The sequence below is a fragment of the Dipodomys spectabilis genome, unplaced genomic scaffold (assembly GCF_019054845.1).
Source record: "Dipodomys spectabilis isolate Male_0828 unplaced genomic scaffold, ASM1905484v1 ptg000240l, whole genome shotgun sequence".
NCBI lineage: Eukaryota > Metazoa > Chordata > Mammalia > Rodentia > Heteromyidae > Dipodomys > Dipodomys spectabilis.
In genome coordinates this window covers 528,107-543,524 of record NW_024870917.1, presented here as the reverse complement: position 1 = coordinate 543,524, position 15,418 = coordinate 528,107, and the positions used below count along the sequence as shown (strand labels likewise).

General features: G+C 61.5%; 1 protein-coding gene across 2 annotated transcripts in view; it reads left to right on the top strand.

The window, feature by feature from the left end:
* Positions 1-15,418, top strand: part of Nfatc2 (nuclear factor of activated T cells 2) — a 79,411-nt gene that overhangs the window by 14,547 nt on the left and 49,446 nt on the right. For both annotated transcript variants that reach the window (XM_042699310.1, XM_042699311.1), the window contains exons 2-5: positions 51-957; positions 2,929-3,100; positions 10,998-11,200; positions 12,373-12,545. In XM_042699310.1, coding sequence (XP_042555244.1) covers positions 51-957; positions 2,929-3,100; positions 10,998-11,200; positions 12,373-12,545 — 1,455 coding nt within the window. The remainder of the gene's footprint in view (positions 1-50; positions 958-2,928; positions 3,101-10,997; positions 11,201-12,372; positions 12,546-15,418) is intronic.

Sequence of the window (15,418 nt, the reverse complement as noted above, 5' to 3'; positions counted from 1 at the left end):
GCACCCCGGCGTGGCCCGTGCGGAGCCTTAAAGCGCCCTTGTCTTTGCAGAGGAGCCCAGCGCCCGGCAGGCGGCCAGCCCGCTGTCCCGACTCTCCGGCCCCGACGCCCGCCTGGACTATGGCCTCCAGCCCGGGCGGGAGCCCGCCGGGGGGGCGCCCCCCGACTTCCTGAGCGCGGCCAGGCCGGCGGGGGCGTCGGGCCCGAGCCCGCGCATCGAGATCACGCCGTCCCACGAGCTGCTGCAGGCGGGCGCCGCGCGGCCCGGCGGCCCGGACCCGCCGCCCGAGCAGGGCCCCGCCGCGCCCCGGTTCACGCTGCCCGTGCCCGGCTTCGAGGGCTACCGCGAGCCGCTTTGCTTGAGCCCCGCCAGCAGCGGCTCGTCCGCCAGCTTCCTGTCCGACTCCTTCTCCCCCTACACCTCGCCCTGCGTCTCCCCGAACGGCGGCGGGGGGCCCGACGAGCTGTGCCCGCAGCTCCAAAGCCTCCCCGCCCGTTATTCCTCCAGAGCCTCGCCCGTAATGTCGCCGCGGACGGGCCTCGCCGAGGACAGCTGCCTGGGCCGCCGCTCGCCGGCGCCGCGCGCCGCCTCCCGCTCCTCCTCCCCGGGCGCCAAGCGCCCGCACCCCTGCGCCCCGGCCGCGGGCGCCGCGCCGCCCGGCCCGGCCCCGCGCGCGCCCAGCCCCTCGCCCCGGGACCCCGCGGGCGGCCCGGCCGCCGCCGGCCTCATGGACGCCCTCAGCAGCCTGGCCGCCGACTCGCCGCCCTGTGGCACCCCGTCCAAGATGTGGAAGATCGGCCCCGAGCCCGCCAAGGCCGGCCCGCCCCGGCCTCTCTACCCCTCCGACTTCCTCGGCCCCTGCGAGCAGGAGGAGCGGGGGAACCCGCCCCCCGAGTCCATCCTGCTGGTGCCCCCCGCCTGGCCCAAGCAGCTGGTGCCCGCCATCCCCATCTGCAGGTGAGTGGGCCGGTCCTCGGGCCGTCCAGGCCGGGGCCGGGCACGGGGTGCACGCCTCCCATCCCTGCCGCTTGACCCAGAGGATCCAGGTTGGAGGCCAGCCTGGGTGAGAAGTCCGTGAGCCTCTCCCGGCCGGGTGTGGCTGTGCACACCTGCCATCTGGGCTTTCTGACCAGAGAGGGCCTTGGGAAGGAAGGGCAGCAGCCACGCCTCTCCAGTCTCCTCTCCCTTCTGATTGGTTGCTCTCTGGGTCCCCCAGTGAGAGACCACGGACACAATGACTTTGGGGAGGGGGGGTCACACTAACACGTAGGCCACCAGGAAGCTGTGGGTGGCTCAGACACAGGGCGTGGGCAGCCTTGGGGTGTGCTCCAGGGGACCGCATCTCCATACCCCGCCCCTACGGCAGACAACTGAGACCTTCACCTGGTGCTCGGCCATCTCAGCCAGGCCTCTGCTCACCGGAAGGCTTTGAGTCTTTTATATTTTTATTTTACTTTTTGTTGGTCGTGGGCCTTGAACTCAGGGCCCGGGCACTGTCCCTGACCTTTTTCACTCAAGGCAAGCGCTCTCCCACTTGAGCCACAGCACCACTTCTGGTTTTCTGGTGGTTTATTGGAGATGAGTCTCACAGACATTCCCGCCTGGGCTGGCTTCAAACCGCAATCCTCAGATCTCAGCCTCTTGAGTGGCTGGGATGACAGGCAGAGCCACCGATGTCCGGCAAGGCTTTGATTCTGTTTGATGTGCTGTGGCGTGGCAGACAGGGTCGCTTGGCTTTATATTGCAAACTTTGAATTTAGCACAGTTTCCAACATGCACAAATGATAGAAGGAATAGAATCCCACGCACGCACGGCTCACTGGCCCCACGCAGCAGCTTAGGAGACTCCTGGGCGGCCACTGAGGTGGAGATCGAGGCTGAGGGCGGCTTGGGAGGCAGTGGCAGGCAGGTGGGCTCGAGGTTTTCTGGCAGGCGAGGCTGTAGTTGGAAGCTGGGTCCTGGCACTGATGGGGTGGGGACGGGCTCCTCACCTCTGCCTCTTCCCCTGCATCAGGATAGGAGGGGGCAGAAGTAGCCCCTTCCTACCTGCTCCATCGAGTCTTTGCAAGTGCTTAACCAAGTTTCACAAGTGCTTAACCGAGTCTTCCTAAGTGCTTAACCGAATCTGCCTAAGTGCTTAACTACATCTGGCTGAAATACCACTACAAGAAAGGTCTGCGTGTGATACACACATGTGCATAGGATACATACTGCATTACAGGAAATAGAGCACTTTCACTTTCCTTGTGTGTGCGCAGGCTAGTCCTGGGGCTTGAACTCGGGGCCTCACGCTCTTGCCTAGCCTTTTACTGCATCAGCCCCACTTCCCTCCTTTTCCTGGCAGTTAATTGGAGACCAGAGGGTCATGCTCTCTCCTGCTGGCCTCTGAGCGCATCCTCAGATCTCCCGAGTAGCTAGGATTACAGGAGTGAGCACCAGTGCCCAGAGCAGGTTTTCTTGAGAGGGAGGTAGGAGGTATAGCTTGTCACCATCCCCCGAGTATCCATGGCGGCTAGAAACACGCTAGAGCTGGCCCAGAGTGGCATTAGCTTCCCGTGTCCTGTCTTTGTCAGGATGAAAGAGGAAGCAGAGATCACGCGAGTGGGGGCTGGGAAGGCGGCTCATCGGTAGAGCGCTTGCCTAGCATGCTGCCTAGCATGCGTGAGGCCCAGGTTCAATTCCACAGCACCACGTACACAGAAACCAAAAAGGCTTTGGAGAAACAGTGTAGGTGAAACATAAGTAAAAACATTATGGTTTAAAGAATTACATTGTGGATCTAAAATTAAACCAAATACGATTGAAAAAAAAAAGAGCTCAGGTATCTGCTCAGCAACCCAGCATTGATATGCAGAAAAGGGGCCATTTACGTTTGGTGTAGTGGAGGGCTGGTGGTGCGCCCTCCACTGACCTCCCGTCTCCCTCCAGCATCCCGGTGACGGCCTCCCTCCCGCCGCTGGAGTGGCCGCTGTCCAGCCAGGCGGGCTCCTACGAGCTGCGGATCGAGGTGCAGCCCAAGCCCCACCACCGCGCCCACTACGAGACCGAGGGCAGCCGAGGCGCCGTGAAGGCTCCCACCGGGGGCCACCCCGTGGTTCAGGTATGGACTGGGCCGCCGGGGCCCCTGCCCAGGCCCACCCCACGCTTCAGGGCTGTACGCGGGGCCTTCTTCCCTTGGTGCTGGGTGTTCGCCGCGGGGCTTTCACAGCTGGGACGCAGGGAGTTTGCTCTTGGCGCTCTTGGAGGGTTGGTGGGCCCATGCACGTGTGAGAGAGCGGCGCCCGCCATCCTGCTGTTTTATCCGCTTCCTCTCCATTCCTCCATATTTAAATACGTGATGCTATATGGAGCGTGGCCTTGGTACTCGGTTTCAGCTGCAGGCTCAGGAGTGTTTCTTTCTGTTTTCCACCCCTAATCAATGTCCTTTATGTCTATGGATTTCTATCTAACTTGAAAAATTTCCCCCCAAATAAGCAGATGAAAACCTCTAAATAATTACAGTAGAAACATGGATGGTCAGCCGCGCGTGGTGGCTCACGCCTGTCATCCTAGCTACTCAGGAGGCTGAGATCTGAGGATCTCGGTTCAAAGCCAGCCAGGCAAGACAAGACGGTCCCTGAGATTCTTATCTCCCATGAACCACCAGAAAACTGGAAGTGGCGCTGTGGCTCTGGTGGTAGAGCACTAGCCTTGAGCTGAAGAGCTGCGGGACAGCGCCCAGGCCCAAAGTTCAAGACCCATGACCAACATACACACACGCACAAATTGATTGTTGGGTACGATTAACGGGGTGCCCGCCTGTTACCCAGAATGTTTGGCAGGGCAGATTTAAATGAATGTCACTGTTTGTTTGCCTGAAGTGGAATTGCTCCATGATAGGGGCTTGGTGCTCAGCTCAGTGTTCATGACACGCCCAGATTCACTCCTTCACTGGAAACTGAATGATGTGCGCGCAGCCCATGCCCCTCCGCTGAGGTTCAGCCGCCGGGGCTGTAGGACTGCGCCCCGTGCCCCGCTTCCTTCAGCCCTGGTGTTCCCTGCACCCCCGGAGCCATGGCTAGGGCAGGGCTTTGCTGGCGCCCGTTTGTGAGGATGGGGATGCGCTGGGGCCTCAGGGGGTGGGGAGGGATGAAGTGGGGGGCTGGAGGAGGCCTGCGGGGCCTCGGGGTGGGGAGGGATGAAGTGGGGGCCTGGTGGAGGCCTGCGGGGCCTGGGGGCAGTTGAGGGTCGAAGGCTCGCTCGTGGCTGGAGTGGAGATCTTCACCGAGACTCCGTCTTGTGTGAGGCGCACAGCCAAAGCCGGCACGCAGTGGCCCTTCCGAGCATCTAGGGGGGCCAGACCACGCTGCATCCAGGGATAGGAAAACTCAACCTGGTGGAGGGGGGACCGGGAAAGGGTCCTAGTGAAGAGAGAGGGCGTGGCCCAGACACCCTGGGGACTGGGGCTGGGCTGGGCTGTGTCTGGCTGTGTCTGAGGCTGTGTCTGGCTGAGTCTGGGGCTGTGTCTGGCTGTGTCTGGGGCTGTGTCTGGGGCTGTGACTAGGGCTGTGACTAGGGCTGTGTCTGGCTGTGTCTAGGACTGTGTCTGGGGCTGTGACTAGGGCTGTGTCTAGGGCTGTGTCTGGCTGTGTCTAGGGCTGTGTCTAGGGCTGTGTCTGTGGCGATGCCTGGGGCTGTGTCTGGCTGTGTCTAGGGCTGTGTCTAGGGCTGTGTCTGGCTGTGTCTAGGGCTGTGTCTGTGGCGATGTCTGGGGCTGTGTCTGGCTGTGATTAGGGCTGTGCCTGGCTGTGTCTGGGGCTGTGTCTGGCTGTGACTAGGGCTGTGTCTAGGGCTGGGGCTGTGTCTGGGACTGTGTCTTGGGCTGTGTCTAGGGCTGTGTCTATGGCGGTGTCTGGCTGTGTCTGGGGCTGCTTCTCCTCACGTCCAGGTGTCGCTCAGTGTGACAGGGTTAGCCTGTAGTCCCAGCATGACGGGAGGAGGCTGAGTCCCAGGCCCGGGTTCATATGAGAACCCCATCTCCAAACACCCGAGCCGAGGAGAGAGACAAGTGGCAGGGGCCACTCCCCTTGCATGTTGGCTGTGTGCCGGAAGCTTCCAGAATGTGGGAGAGCCGGCGTTCCTGCAGCTGGTGGGTCAGAGGGCCTCGGCGGGCCCCTGTCTGTGCCGGGGGCCGTGGTGGGCGTCACTGGGTCCCTTCCGGGGTGACCTGCTTGCCACTTGACCTCTGCATTCTTCGGGGTCATCCTGATGACAGCAAGGGGCGGGGCTGGTGAAGGTCACGTGGTGCTGGGGACGGGGTGCACAGGGCCAGGTCCCCGGTCCTGGAGGCCCAGAGAAGTTAGGTGACCGTGTGAGGTCACACAGTCGAGCCCGGGGGCCTAGCTCGTGTTTACTGCCTCCCAGACCTGTTTCCAAAGGCTCTGGGCCCCCCCCCCCCCCTTCTGTGGCTGTTGCTAGAACTCAGAGCCGCACGCTCGCTCGGCTTGCTCACAGCTGGTGCTCAACCCCATCAGCCATGCCTCCAGGCCACCTTTGTGCTGGCTCACTGGAGATACAGTGTCTTGGGGATTTTTTTTCCTGCCGGGGCTGGCTCCCCATGGCCGTCCTCCAGGACTCAGCCTCCTCCATAGCTAGGATTACAGGTGTGCGTCAGTAGTAGCGTCAGCTAGAGTATGCTAAGAAGCTGAGCTGCTTGATTCCGTCCAGGGATGACCTTGGGAGTGTGCTGCGATGGCAGGATTCAGGTCTCATGGCTGCTTCCTGAGGCAGCCTCTGTGTGTGGCTCTCAGGCAGTTTGTGTGGATGTTGGGCTCTTCCAAGCCCCTGCCCTAGACACCCCAAGGCCCTGGGGGCCCCAAGTGTTCACGATCTTGTCCAGAGATACAGATGGGCTGGGCAGAACACACTCTCCTGTGGTTTTCAGATAGCATCCAGCTCTACATTCTGCTGTGTGGTTAAAACACAAAACAGAACATGCAGCAGGAGGGGTGCAGTAGGGGCGGAGGTGACCGCAGGTGGCAGAGGGCTGTTTGGGTGACGGGGAGCTGTTCCGAGGAGAACTTCCCAAAGGGGTGGGAGTTGAGGAGAGTTCTGCGTGCCCGTATCTTGGGGCAGAGGGGAAACAGCCAGTGCAAAGGCCCTGGGGCCGGAGCTTGCTTGAAGGTGGGCCTGGCCTCAGAACACAGGCCGCGGCAGCAGCGCAGAGTTCAGTGTTGACAGCCAGTGTGGTTTTTAGGTTTCCCAGGGGGTTTGCCATGACCTAAGACCGGGAAACCAAGCTGGAGCCATGGGCCAGGCCAGGCCAGCGTCCCTGCCTCCACCTCTGACAGGAGGGGGAGGGGGAGGGGGAGGGGAAGAAGAGGAGGGAGAGGGGCCTCCTGCAGTCTGCACCACAGCGGAGGTCAGCAGGCAGTGACCCCCGAGTTGTGTAAAAGAGTGGGAACACCCCCCAAACATCTGCCTTGGTCTTTCCGTAGGAACGCAGTCCCTCAGCCTTTGCCCAGCTGTCCACCTGCTCCTCAGCCCCCGCCAAGCCCTCCCTCCCCTCCCCCGACTCTGGGGCAGACGGAGGACGGCAGGGAGGGAGAGGGGAAAGAAGCCTCGTGCCTTCCCCCCTCCCTTCTCCCCCGCCCGTGCCCTTTGACCTCACCTCCTGGGGTCCGGGCAGCTGGGGGGTCCGGGCAGCTTGGGGGGGGCCAGGCAGCTCGGGGGGCCAGGGTGGGCTGCATGCGTTTGGGGCTCAGTGTGCAGTGCTTTCCCGGGGAGGGGAGGAGCGTTCCCAGGGCTCGAACCCAGGGCCCGGGCACCATCTAGGAGCTGTGTGGCGCTCTACCCCTTGAGCCACAGCTGGGCCGGAGCAGGCCGGATGGGGCTGGTCGTACTGTGCACAGCCCGCAGCAGCCGGCCTCCAGTCTCACGCCGTCCCCTGGCCGACACCCTGGCGTGCGTGGGGCTTCCAGCGTGGGCTGCCCCTGCCTGGGGTCCCAGGTCCGCCTGGGCCTCCCCGGTAGGAAGTAGGGTCCAGACCCCTGCCTCGGGCAGCCTGGCTGGGTTTCCTGTTGTGCTGGGCACCCCGGGCAGCCTCCTTGACCTCTCTGATCCCGTGTATGCAAAGGCCAGGGCCGGGCTCTGTCCCCAGCGCCCGGGGCCGAGCTGCCCAGGTGCCCGGATGCGGCCGGCCTGAGCAGGCCTTGGCCTCGGGGGGTCACGTGGGTCCTCGACCCCCGAGGGGCCGCACCGCCAGCCCCCTCCCCCCACGCCGGCCGCACAGACGCTGCCCGCTCCGCCAGCCGCCGCCGCGGCCTCTCCACGGCTGCCAGGCCTGGCGCCTTGGCACGAGGAAAAAGCCATTCGGAAGCCAGACAGACGGTGAGCAGAGATTTTATTTCTAGCAAGTTCCATCGTCACCCCCCGGGGAGAGTCAGACTGCGGCGGCTTCTCCCCGCTTCCCCGCCCCTCGGGCACGGTCCTTCAGCACCCACAGAGGCCCGTGTGCAGCCGGGAGCCGGCCAGTGTGCAGCCGGGAGCCGGCCAGTGTGCAGCCGGGAGCCGGCCCGCCTCTCTGAGCCTCTCCACGCTTGCCTCTGCCGGATGCCCTCCCCAGGGGCCTCGGTAGCACCAACGTGACGCCGAGGCTCCGGAGCTCTGGCTGCCGGGAGCGTAGAGGTGTCGGCCTGGGGACCTCAGGGCCACGAGCCGTTGCTGGAGCTCCAGCCAGCACACCTGCATCTCAGGCAGTGGGATTTGAGGAAGGGAGACGGAGGGGGGGGGGGGCCTCTGCCTCGCTGGGCGAGCGTCTCCCCCCCCCCCCCCGAACTCCCTGAAGCTCTGCCACGGCTCCTTGGCTGAATGCAGGGCAAAGGGGTCCAGATGCCGCTGGGGTCAGGGTGCTGCTTGGAAGGGGAAAGGCCGTGGGGAGCGCGGGGTGGGAAGGCTCCGTGGCCCACACCCATCCCAGGGAGCCGGGGAGGGGGAGCTGCAGGCCGGTGGGGAGCTGGGGGGCTCCGTGGCCCACACCCATCCCAGGGAGCCGGGGAGGGGGAGCGGCAGGTCGCCTGCGACGCCCCTTACGCAGACCTCCAGGTCCTCAGGTCGCTCACACGCAGAGCGGCCACCGCTGGAGCCACATCGTGTGGCATGGGGCTGGCGCACCGGTCTTCATGCGGGGGGAGTCTGTGCCCTGTACCTCCGCTGAGGGCTGTGCTGGGGGGGGCAGAGGCCTGGGGGGGAGGGGAGGCCCAGAGGCCCAGACCAGCACTGCGGGCATCTGGAGCAATGAGGCTTTCAGGAAGGAGCCTAGCGGGTCGGCAGCCATGCGCGTGCAAAGTCCTGAGGCAGAGGGAGCTGACTGGGTATAAGGAAAGTAGCAGACAGAGAGGAGGTGGAGTCCTGGGAGACAGGGCTGGGCAGGCTGCGTGTTTGAGCTAAGTTCTTCATGCATGTGGAGGCCATGGTGGGGTTGGATCCGAGAAGTTGGATCTTAGGATCCCGGAGTGGGGCCGGGAAGGGGTTCTTGGGGCGGCCATGGCCGAGCTCTCGGGCGGCTCTGGGGGAGGGGGCTCAGTCCTGCCCCCCCCCAGCCCCTTCCAGGTGTGGGCGGCGTGAAAGGCCAGAGGCCGGAGCCTGGGCCTTGTCCAGATGTGCCCAGATGTGCCCGCCTCCGGAGGGGCGTGGCCGAGCAGCTGCCGTTTCCGGCTGGCTGGGTCAGCCCGTGTGCCAAGCCCCTGGGGACCGCCCCCCCCCCCCACGTCTCCCCATCCCGGCCAGTATCCAGAGGCCAGTGGCGCGTCTGTGTCTCGCTTTCCTCATGGCCCCCAGAGGCTGCCAAGTCACTGTCCTTTCGACTCAGACTCAGGGCTGTAAAATTCATTTGGCCAGGCCCCGGGGTGTCCCCTGCCCGGGCATGCGCATTCCTGCCGCCACCTCACATCGCAGGGTATGCCGCCGCTTCCTCCTCTCTCTGTCCTCTCTCCTTTCTCTGTCCTCTCTCTGTCCTGTCTGTCTGTCTGTCTCTCTCTTTCTGGCGCGGGGAATGAGTCAGCCTCCGAACGCCAGGCCGTGGAGAACCTGCCCTCCGTCTACCCATTTATTTAGCCAGCAAATATTTACTGAGCCCCTACTGCCTGCCAGGAACCATTCACGGTGCCGCCTCGGTGAGGAAGAGGCCGCCCGCCTTGGGGAGGGGAAACAGACCGCAAGCAAATAATGCGGAGCTTACACTCAGCCTTGTCAGGAAGGAAACAAACAGGAAGCCACTGGGAGCCGCGACGCAGAGAAGGCCCCGCACTGAGGCCGAGACCTGAGGGATCGGGAGGAAGTGGTCAGGGAAAGACCTAGTGGAAGAATGCTTGTAGGCTGTGGGAGCAGCACATGCAAAGGGCCTGGGGTAGGAAGCACCCCTGGCCTGTTTCTAAGGCACGGAAGCCAGGTGGCTGGACCCAGTGGAGTTGGTAAGGTAGGCACAGGCCAGATGGTGCTGGATTCTGTCACCTGCAGTGAGGGGTTGGAGCTGGGTGAGAAGGTCTCTGTATACAGTTAACCGACCCTCTGTAGCATTATCTCTGCCACAGGCCAAGGGCGGGCAAGAGGGACTTTGCTGCCCGGAGTCCCCCAGCCCCAGGGGGCCACAGAGCCGTCACTGCCCACGTGAGGAGGAGCCCAGGAAGCTGAGGGGGGGATGGGCGATTGTGTGTGTGTGTGTGTGTGTGTGTGCGTGTGTGTGTGTGTGTGTGTGTGTGTTCACAGACCCCGGGCTGGGCACAGGGGTCCGGCCCCTCTGTCCGCAGGCCCAGCGCTGGCCCTGCTGGCTTCCTCGGTCTCCTGTGGTGGCTATGGCCATTGGAACTAAATCTGGTGTGGTTTGGACACCGTGGTGGGCGTGTGTGCGTGCGTGCATGCATGCGTGTGTGTGTACATGTGCGTGCCAGCGGGCCGCCTGGTTTTCATCACCGACGCGAGAGGTGGAGGATGGCGAGGCTCCTCATTGCGAACACGGAGGGAGGCCCAGGCAGCAGGAGCTGGGCCACCCGGGGCGGTGAGGTGGGATCGAAGGCGGAGACAGGAAGCCGTTCGCGGGGCACGCTCCCCGGCGCCCGGCACGCTCCCCGGCGCCCGGCTCCCTCGGTGCCGCTGTTCTGTGTCCTCTGCGAGCTTTCTGCTGGCCGGCTCAAGGCTGCCCTCCCTTTCTTCAGGCCTTTTATTTTAGTTGTTAATTTATTTAGTCGGTCGTGGGGCCTGAGCTCTGGGCCTGGGCGCTGTCCCTCAGCTCTTCAGCTCAAGGCAAGTGTTCTACCACTTGAGCCACAGCGCCACTTCCAGTGTTCTGGTGGTTCATGGGAGATAAGAGTCTCATGGACTTTCCTGCCCAGGCTGGCTTTGAACCGCGATCCTCAGATCTCAGCCTCCTGAGTAGCTAGGATGACAGGCGTGAGCCACTGGCGCGCGGCTGTAGATGATTGAGCTGTGGCCTAGCTCTTTTTTCCTTAATGGTCCAGTGGACCCTGGTTAATTGCTGTATTGTCCTGTCGACTCTTGCGTATTTAGCCTCTCGTTTGCAGACGTGTGGTTTTATCTGGCCGGAGGTGCGTGCGCGGGCACTGGGCCCTGTGTTTCTCCCCCAAGTGTCCTCTTCGGGTGTCGCTGTGCGTGACTCTCCCTGACGCTCCCCGGGCTCCCACCTGCTTCCAGATCCTTTTTCAGTTGTCGGGACTGTGCGGCTCCACGCCCTGACCCTCAGTTGCCAGCGACAAGCCACTAACGGCTATTTCTCCCTCTGTGCAATTCAAATCCCATATTTTCTTTTTTTCCTGGCTACCTAATATTCCACATTGGGGAGGATCCTGCGGGTTACCCATGGTCCCCGGTGCCGGTGAGCCACCAAGCTGTTTGCAGTGGCTGTGTTGCAGCCACGCGGCCGGTTCTCTCCTCTGATCTCGGTGGTCAGAACACAGCCAGCGCACTGGCTACCCCAACGATTCCGTCCTGTCCCCTCCTCTCAGCTGCATGGCTACATGGACTCCAAGCCTCTGGGGCTGCAGATCTTCATCGGGACGGCAGACGAACGCATCCTGAAGCCGCACGCCTTCTACCAGGTGCACCGGATAACGGGGAAGACCGTCACCACCACCAGCTACGAGAAGATCGTGGGCAACACCAAAGTCCTGGAGATCCCCTTGGAGCCCAAGAACAACATGAGGGCCACGTAAGTCCTGGGGGCGGGCCTGGGGGTGGGGCTAGGGTCCTGAGGGTGGGGCCAGAGCCCTGGGGGCGTGGTCAGGGGCTCTGGGGAGGGTCAGACCTGGGGACTGGCCTTGTTCAGGTTAGGACTGCCCAGAGGGGAAGGACACAGCCATGCTTGGGGTCCTAGGGTCTGAGCCTTGTGGACAGAGCTGTCGTGAGCCGGCTTCTGTGGGAGAATGTCTCCATGCATCTTAGCGGGGAGAGTACTTAGGAATCTTTGAAGCAGGTCACTTGGCGTGAGGTCTTATTGGTAGGTGTGTGAATCATAGATTTGATACGGATGCAGCGGGTAGACACTGTCCCGTGTGGCACTAGGAGGTGAAGCTTGCAGAGCTTGCTTTGTCTAGAAGCAGGGGAGCAATGCAGGCATGAGTTGGAGTTAAAAACAAACAAAAACAAACCAAAAACTCTTTCCTGAGAAAATGCATGAAAGCGTCAGGAAAACAGAAGGGCGCGAGGAGGCCGGGCTGGCTCAGAGCCTGCAATCGCTTTGTGTGATTATGCCCGCCCCGCCCTTTGTCCACACTCCCGGGGCTGCTTTGAGCTGAGTGCACACGTGCTGGGTCTCTTATCTTTGAACAACTGGGCGCGTCTCCTAACCCCAGGCTGCTCTTCTCTACCACAGTGGCACAGTGACGGCAGTTCTCGGTTTGGGGGCACTTGTTTGTAGGTGTGTGTAGGTCTTGGGCCTCGAACTGGGCCTGAGTGCTGTCCCAGAGCTTTCTTGTTCAAGGCTGGTGCTCTACCACTTGAACCACAGCTCCATTTCTTTTTGCTGGTTAATTGCAGATAAGAGTCTCATAGACTAAGATCCTCAGATCTCAGCCTCTAAGTGGCCAGGATTACAGGCGTGAGCAGCAGGCTCGTTTTGGGGGGAACTTGTGAGAATGGGACAATTTAGCACGGAAGATTTCCCCGGAGAACTGATTGGCGCTGGGGAGCTTCTCTGGGCGCTGCAGCGGTTTTGTGTTTAACGGGACACTTGGTGTGCGCCTGGGACTGGGGCTTGCAGGGAGGGGTATGTGGCAGCCCCGGCAGCCTCCCTGGCTGGCCGGCCGCCCGTCCTTGTGGCAGGGACAGTTGTTTTTGGTGGGTGACGGTGGTGTGTGACCCCGGCCCGCCCCCCGCCCGCAGCATCGACTGTGCGGGCATCCTGAAGCTGCGGAATGCGGACATCGAGCTGCGGAAGGGCGAGACGGACATCGGCAGGAAGAACACGCGCGTGCGTCTGGTGTTCCGCGTGCACATCCCCGAGGCCAGCGGCCGCATCGTCTCGCTGCAGACTGCGTCCAACCCCATCGAGTGCTGTGAGTGGGGCCCGGGGCTGGCCACGGCCGAGGGGGCCGCGCGGGACGGAGCTCGGCTCCTGTTTACTGTGGGAACAATAAAAAACCAGCGTGGGTGACTGGGTAGCCCAGGGCTTGGTTTAGCAGAGTGGAAAGGCGTAAATATTCTGGTTCTAGAAAAGGTAGATGCGGGGGTGGGGGGTGAGTTGGGGGCACACGGTGTCCCCTTGCTCCCGAGCTCCGGGCACGCAGCCTGGGCAGGGCGCTGAGGCCCCCTCAGCTCCAGAAAGCTCTTCAGGGCTTTGTACCCACGAGGGGGTGGAGCTCCCAGGGCCCGCCCCAAAGACGGAGAGCTGGGATTTGAACCAGGGCCTCTGCTCCGCCCACTGTGGCCCGGTGGTGGTGGTGGTGGTGGTGGGGTCTGCCCAGGGTCAGGTGCAGGCCGGGGGAGGGGCGGCGGGGGTCCACAGGGACGCCAATGCTCGCTCGCTCGCCGCTGAGGACCAGGCTCACCCGCAACATAGAAATGGTCATCAGTTGTTTCAGTACCAGGGTTTGAATTCGGGGCCTCACACTTGCCTGTCTTACTTGCTAAAGGCTGGCGCTCTACCACCTGAGCCATGCCTCCAACCCACTTTTTTGCTGGTTCATTTGAAGAGGACATTTTAGAACACTTTCATTCCTGGACTGGCTTTGAACCACAGTTCTTCAGATCTCAGCCTCTTGGGTAGCTAGAGTTGTAAGGTGGGAGCTATCAGCACCCTGCAGACCCCGGAATGATTTACCACAAGCTGCCATTTATAAAGACACTCCTCCACCCCACCCCCACCCTCCACCCCCAGTTCAGCCAGGTTTCTGGAGACCCAGTCCAGCTTCCTCACTGGCTCTTTTCAGGAGAATTTTGCTCTTAGGTTCGTTTTGGTTTGGTTTGGTTTTTTGAGCCGTATTTTGCCATGAGCTTCTGCCTGGCGTTGAGACATCACACCGCTTCCTCTCTGTTGGCTTTTTGCAGGTTTGGAAATTATTGGGGAAAACATAAAGACAAAAATAAACATCAGCTGAGCACCGGTGGCTCATGCCTGTCATCCTAGCTACTCAGGAGGCTGAGATCTGAGGATCACGGTTCAAAGCCAGCAAGAGAGTCCATGAGACTTTTTTTTTTTTTTGATCCAGTCGTGGGGCCTGAACTCTGGGCCTGGGTGCTGTCCCTCAGCTCTTCAGCTCAAAGCTAGCACTCTACCACTTGAGCCACAGCGCCACTTCTGGCTTTTTTCTTTTTGTTTATGTGGTGCTGAGGAATCGAACCCAGGGCCTCATGCATGCAAGGCAAGCGCTCTACCACTGAGCCACCTTCCCAGCCCCTCCATGAGACTCTTATCTCCACTAAACTACTCAGAAAAAAAAGCCAGAAGGGGTACTGTGGGTCAAATGGTAGAGTGCTAGCCTTGAGTACACACAGGCTCAGAGACAGCACCTGGGCCCTGAGTTCGAGGCCCCCAAACAAACAAACAAACATGGCTTCAGACATGAAATGTGCTTATGTAATGTCTTTAGCCTTCTAAGGATATTTTATGTTGTTACAGTCGTGTTTCATGTTCCAGTATGCTTCCAGGCTTTCCTCTTTTCATTCGACATTTTCCATGCCCAGCTGACACAGGGATTCCCTGCAGAGGTGGGGCCAGGGTGGGAAGGAGAGCAGGTGATGGCAGCAGGGAGCAGTGGAGACCTCTCAGCGTCTCTGGGGATTGATTACAGGCATTTAATTTTTTTTTAATTAAAGATGGTCGTTGGTTGGAAGTGGTAGAATACATACTGAGCCTGGGTTCCGGCGTCAGCACACACACACACACACACACACACACACACACACACACACGCACACATGCGCGCGCGTGCGGTGGTAGTGATCAGAGGCGATCTCCAGCAGAGGTGAAGCGGGAGGAGCACAGCATGGTGGTCTGCCGCAGGAAGGGCAGAGGAACCCCGGCCTTGGGTTGAAGCCAGCGAGGAGAGAGGGCGGGAGCCCGGCTGTGGGCAGCAGCGCCGCTGGGCTCTGGGTGGCCTTTGGAAGTGAACCCAGGCCTCTGTCTAGGCCAGGTGGGGCTGGGCTGCGGCAGTGATGAGTTTGTGCTGAGCTGGGAGAGAGAAACCTAGGATGGCCAGGGAAGGCAGGTGTTACCCACATCCTTCTAGAAACCTCTACCCCCTCTCCTCCATAGACCCCCTCCCCGGTCCTCACCCCTGCCCCCTTGGCGTTCCCCTCCCACCCCACCTTGAGGTTTTGACCGCTTGGGGCTGGTGCGCAGGCCTGGGTGGAGGAGGATGGGGAGCAGAGAAGGCCTCTCCTTCTGGAAGCCGACTCTGTGGCCTGCGGGGGGTGGGGAGGGGGGGGGAGGGGGGGAGGCCACAGCAGTCCCCCCCCCCCCCCATCAAGCCCTCTGCTGTCACTCAGAGGCTCTGCAGCTCACCCATGGCCACCAGGCTGCCCTCCAGAGAGTCCCCTAACCTTGCTCTGGCAGAGGAGGAAACCAAGCGTTTCTTGGTAAAGGGCTCTGTTTCCCTCTGTAGGTAGCAGTCTCCAGCTTTCAAGTTTCTTCTAGTTCTGTGAAACTTCGTGGTCTCCATAACAACCCCATCTTTGCGGTCCCCCTGCCCCCCCCCCCCCCCATCGTCTGTTACTTTTTATTTCCTCGTTTGCTCCATTTCCCTAGACCAGGGCCTGGCAGTCCCATAAATATTTATTGGCTGATCGCCTTACTATATAATCTGTAGGGAGCTAGGCAGTAAATATTTATTGACAGTGGGAGAGTAACACGTCCTGACCCAGTTTGTGTGGAATACGTATCTGCTGATGACGGCGTGGGCCCGCGGGGGAGGAGGTGTTTACTATGAGA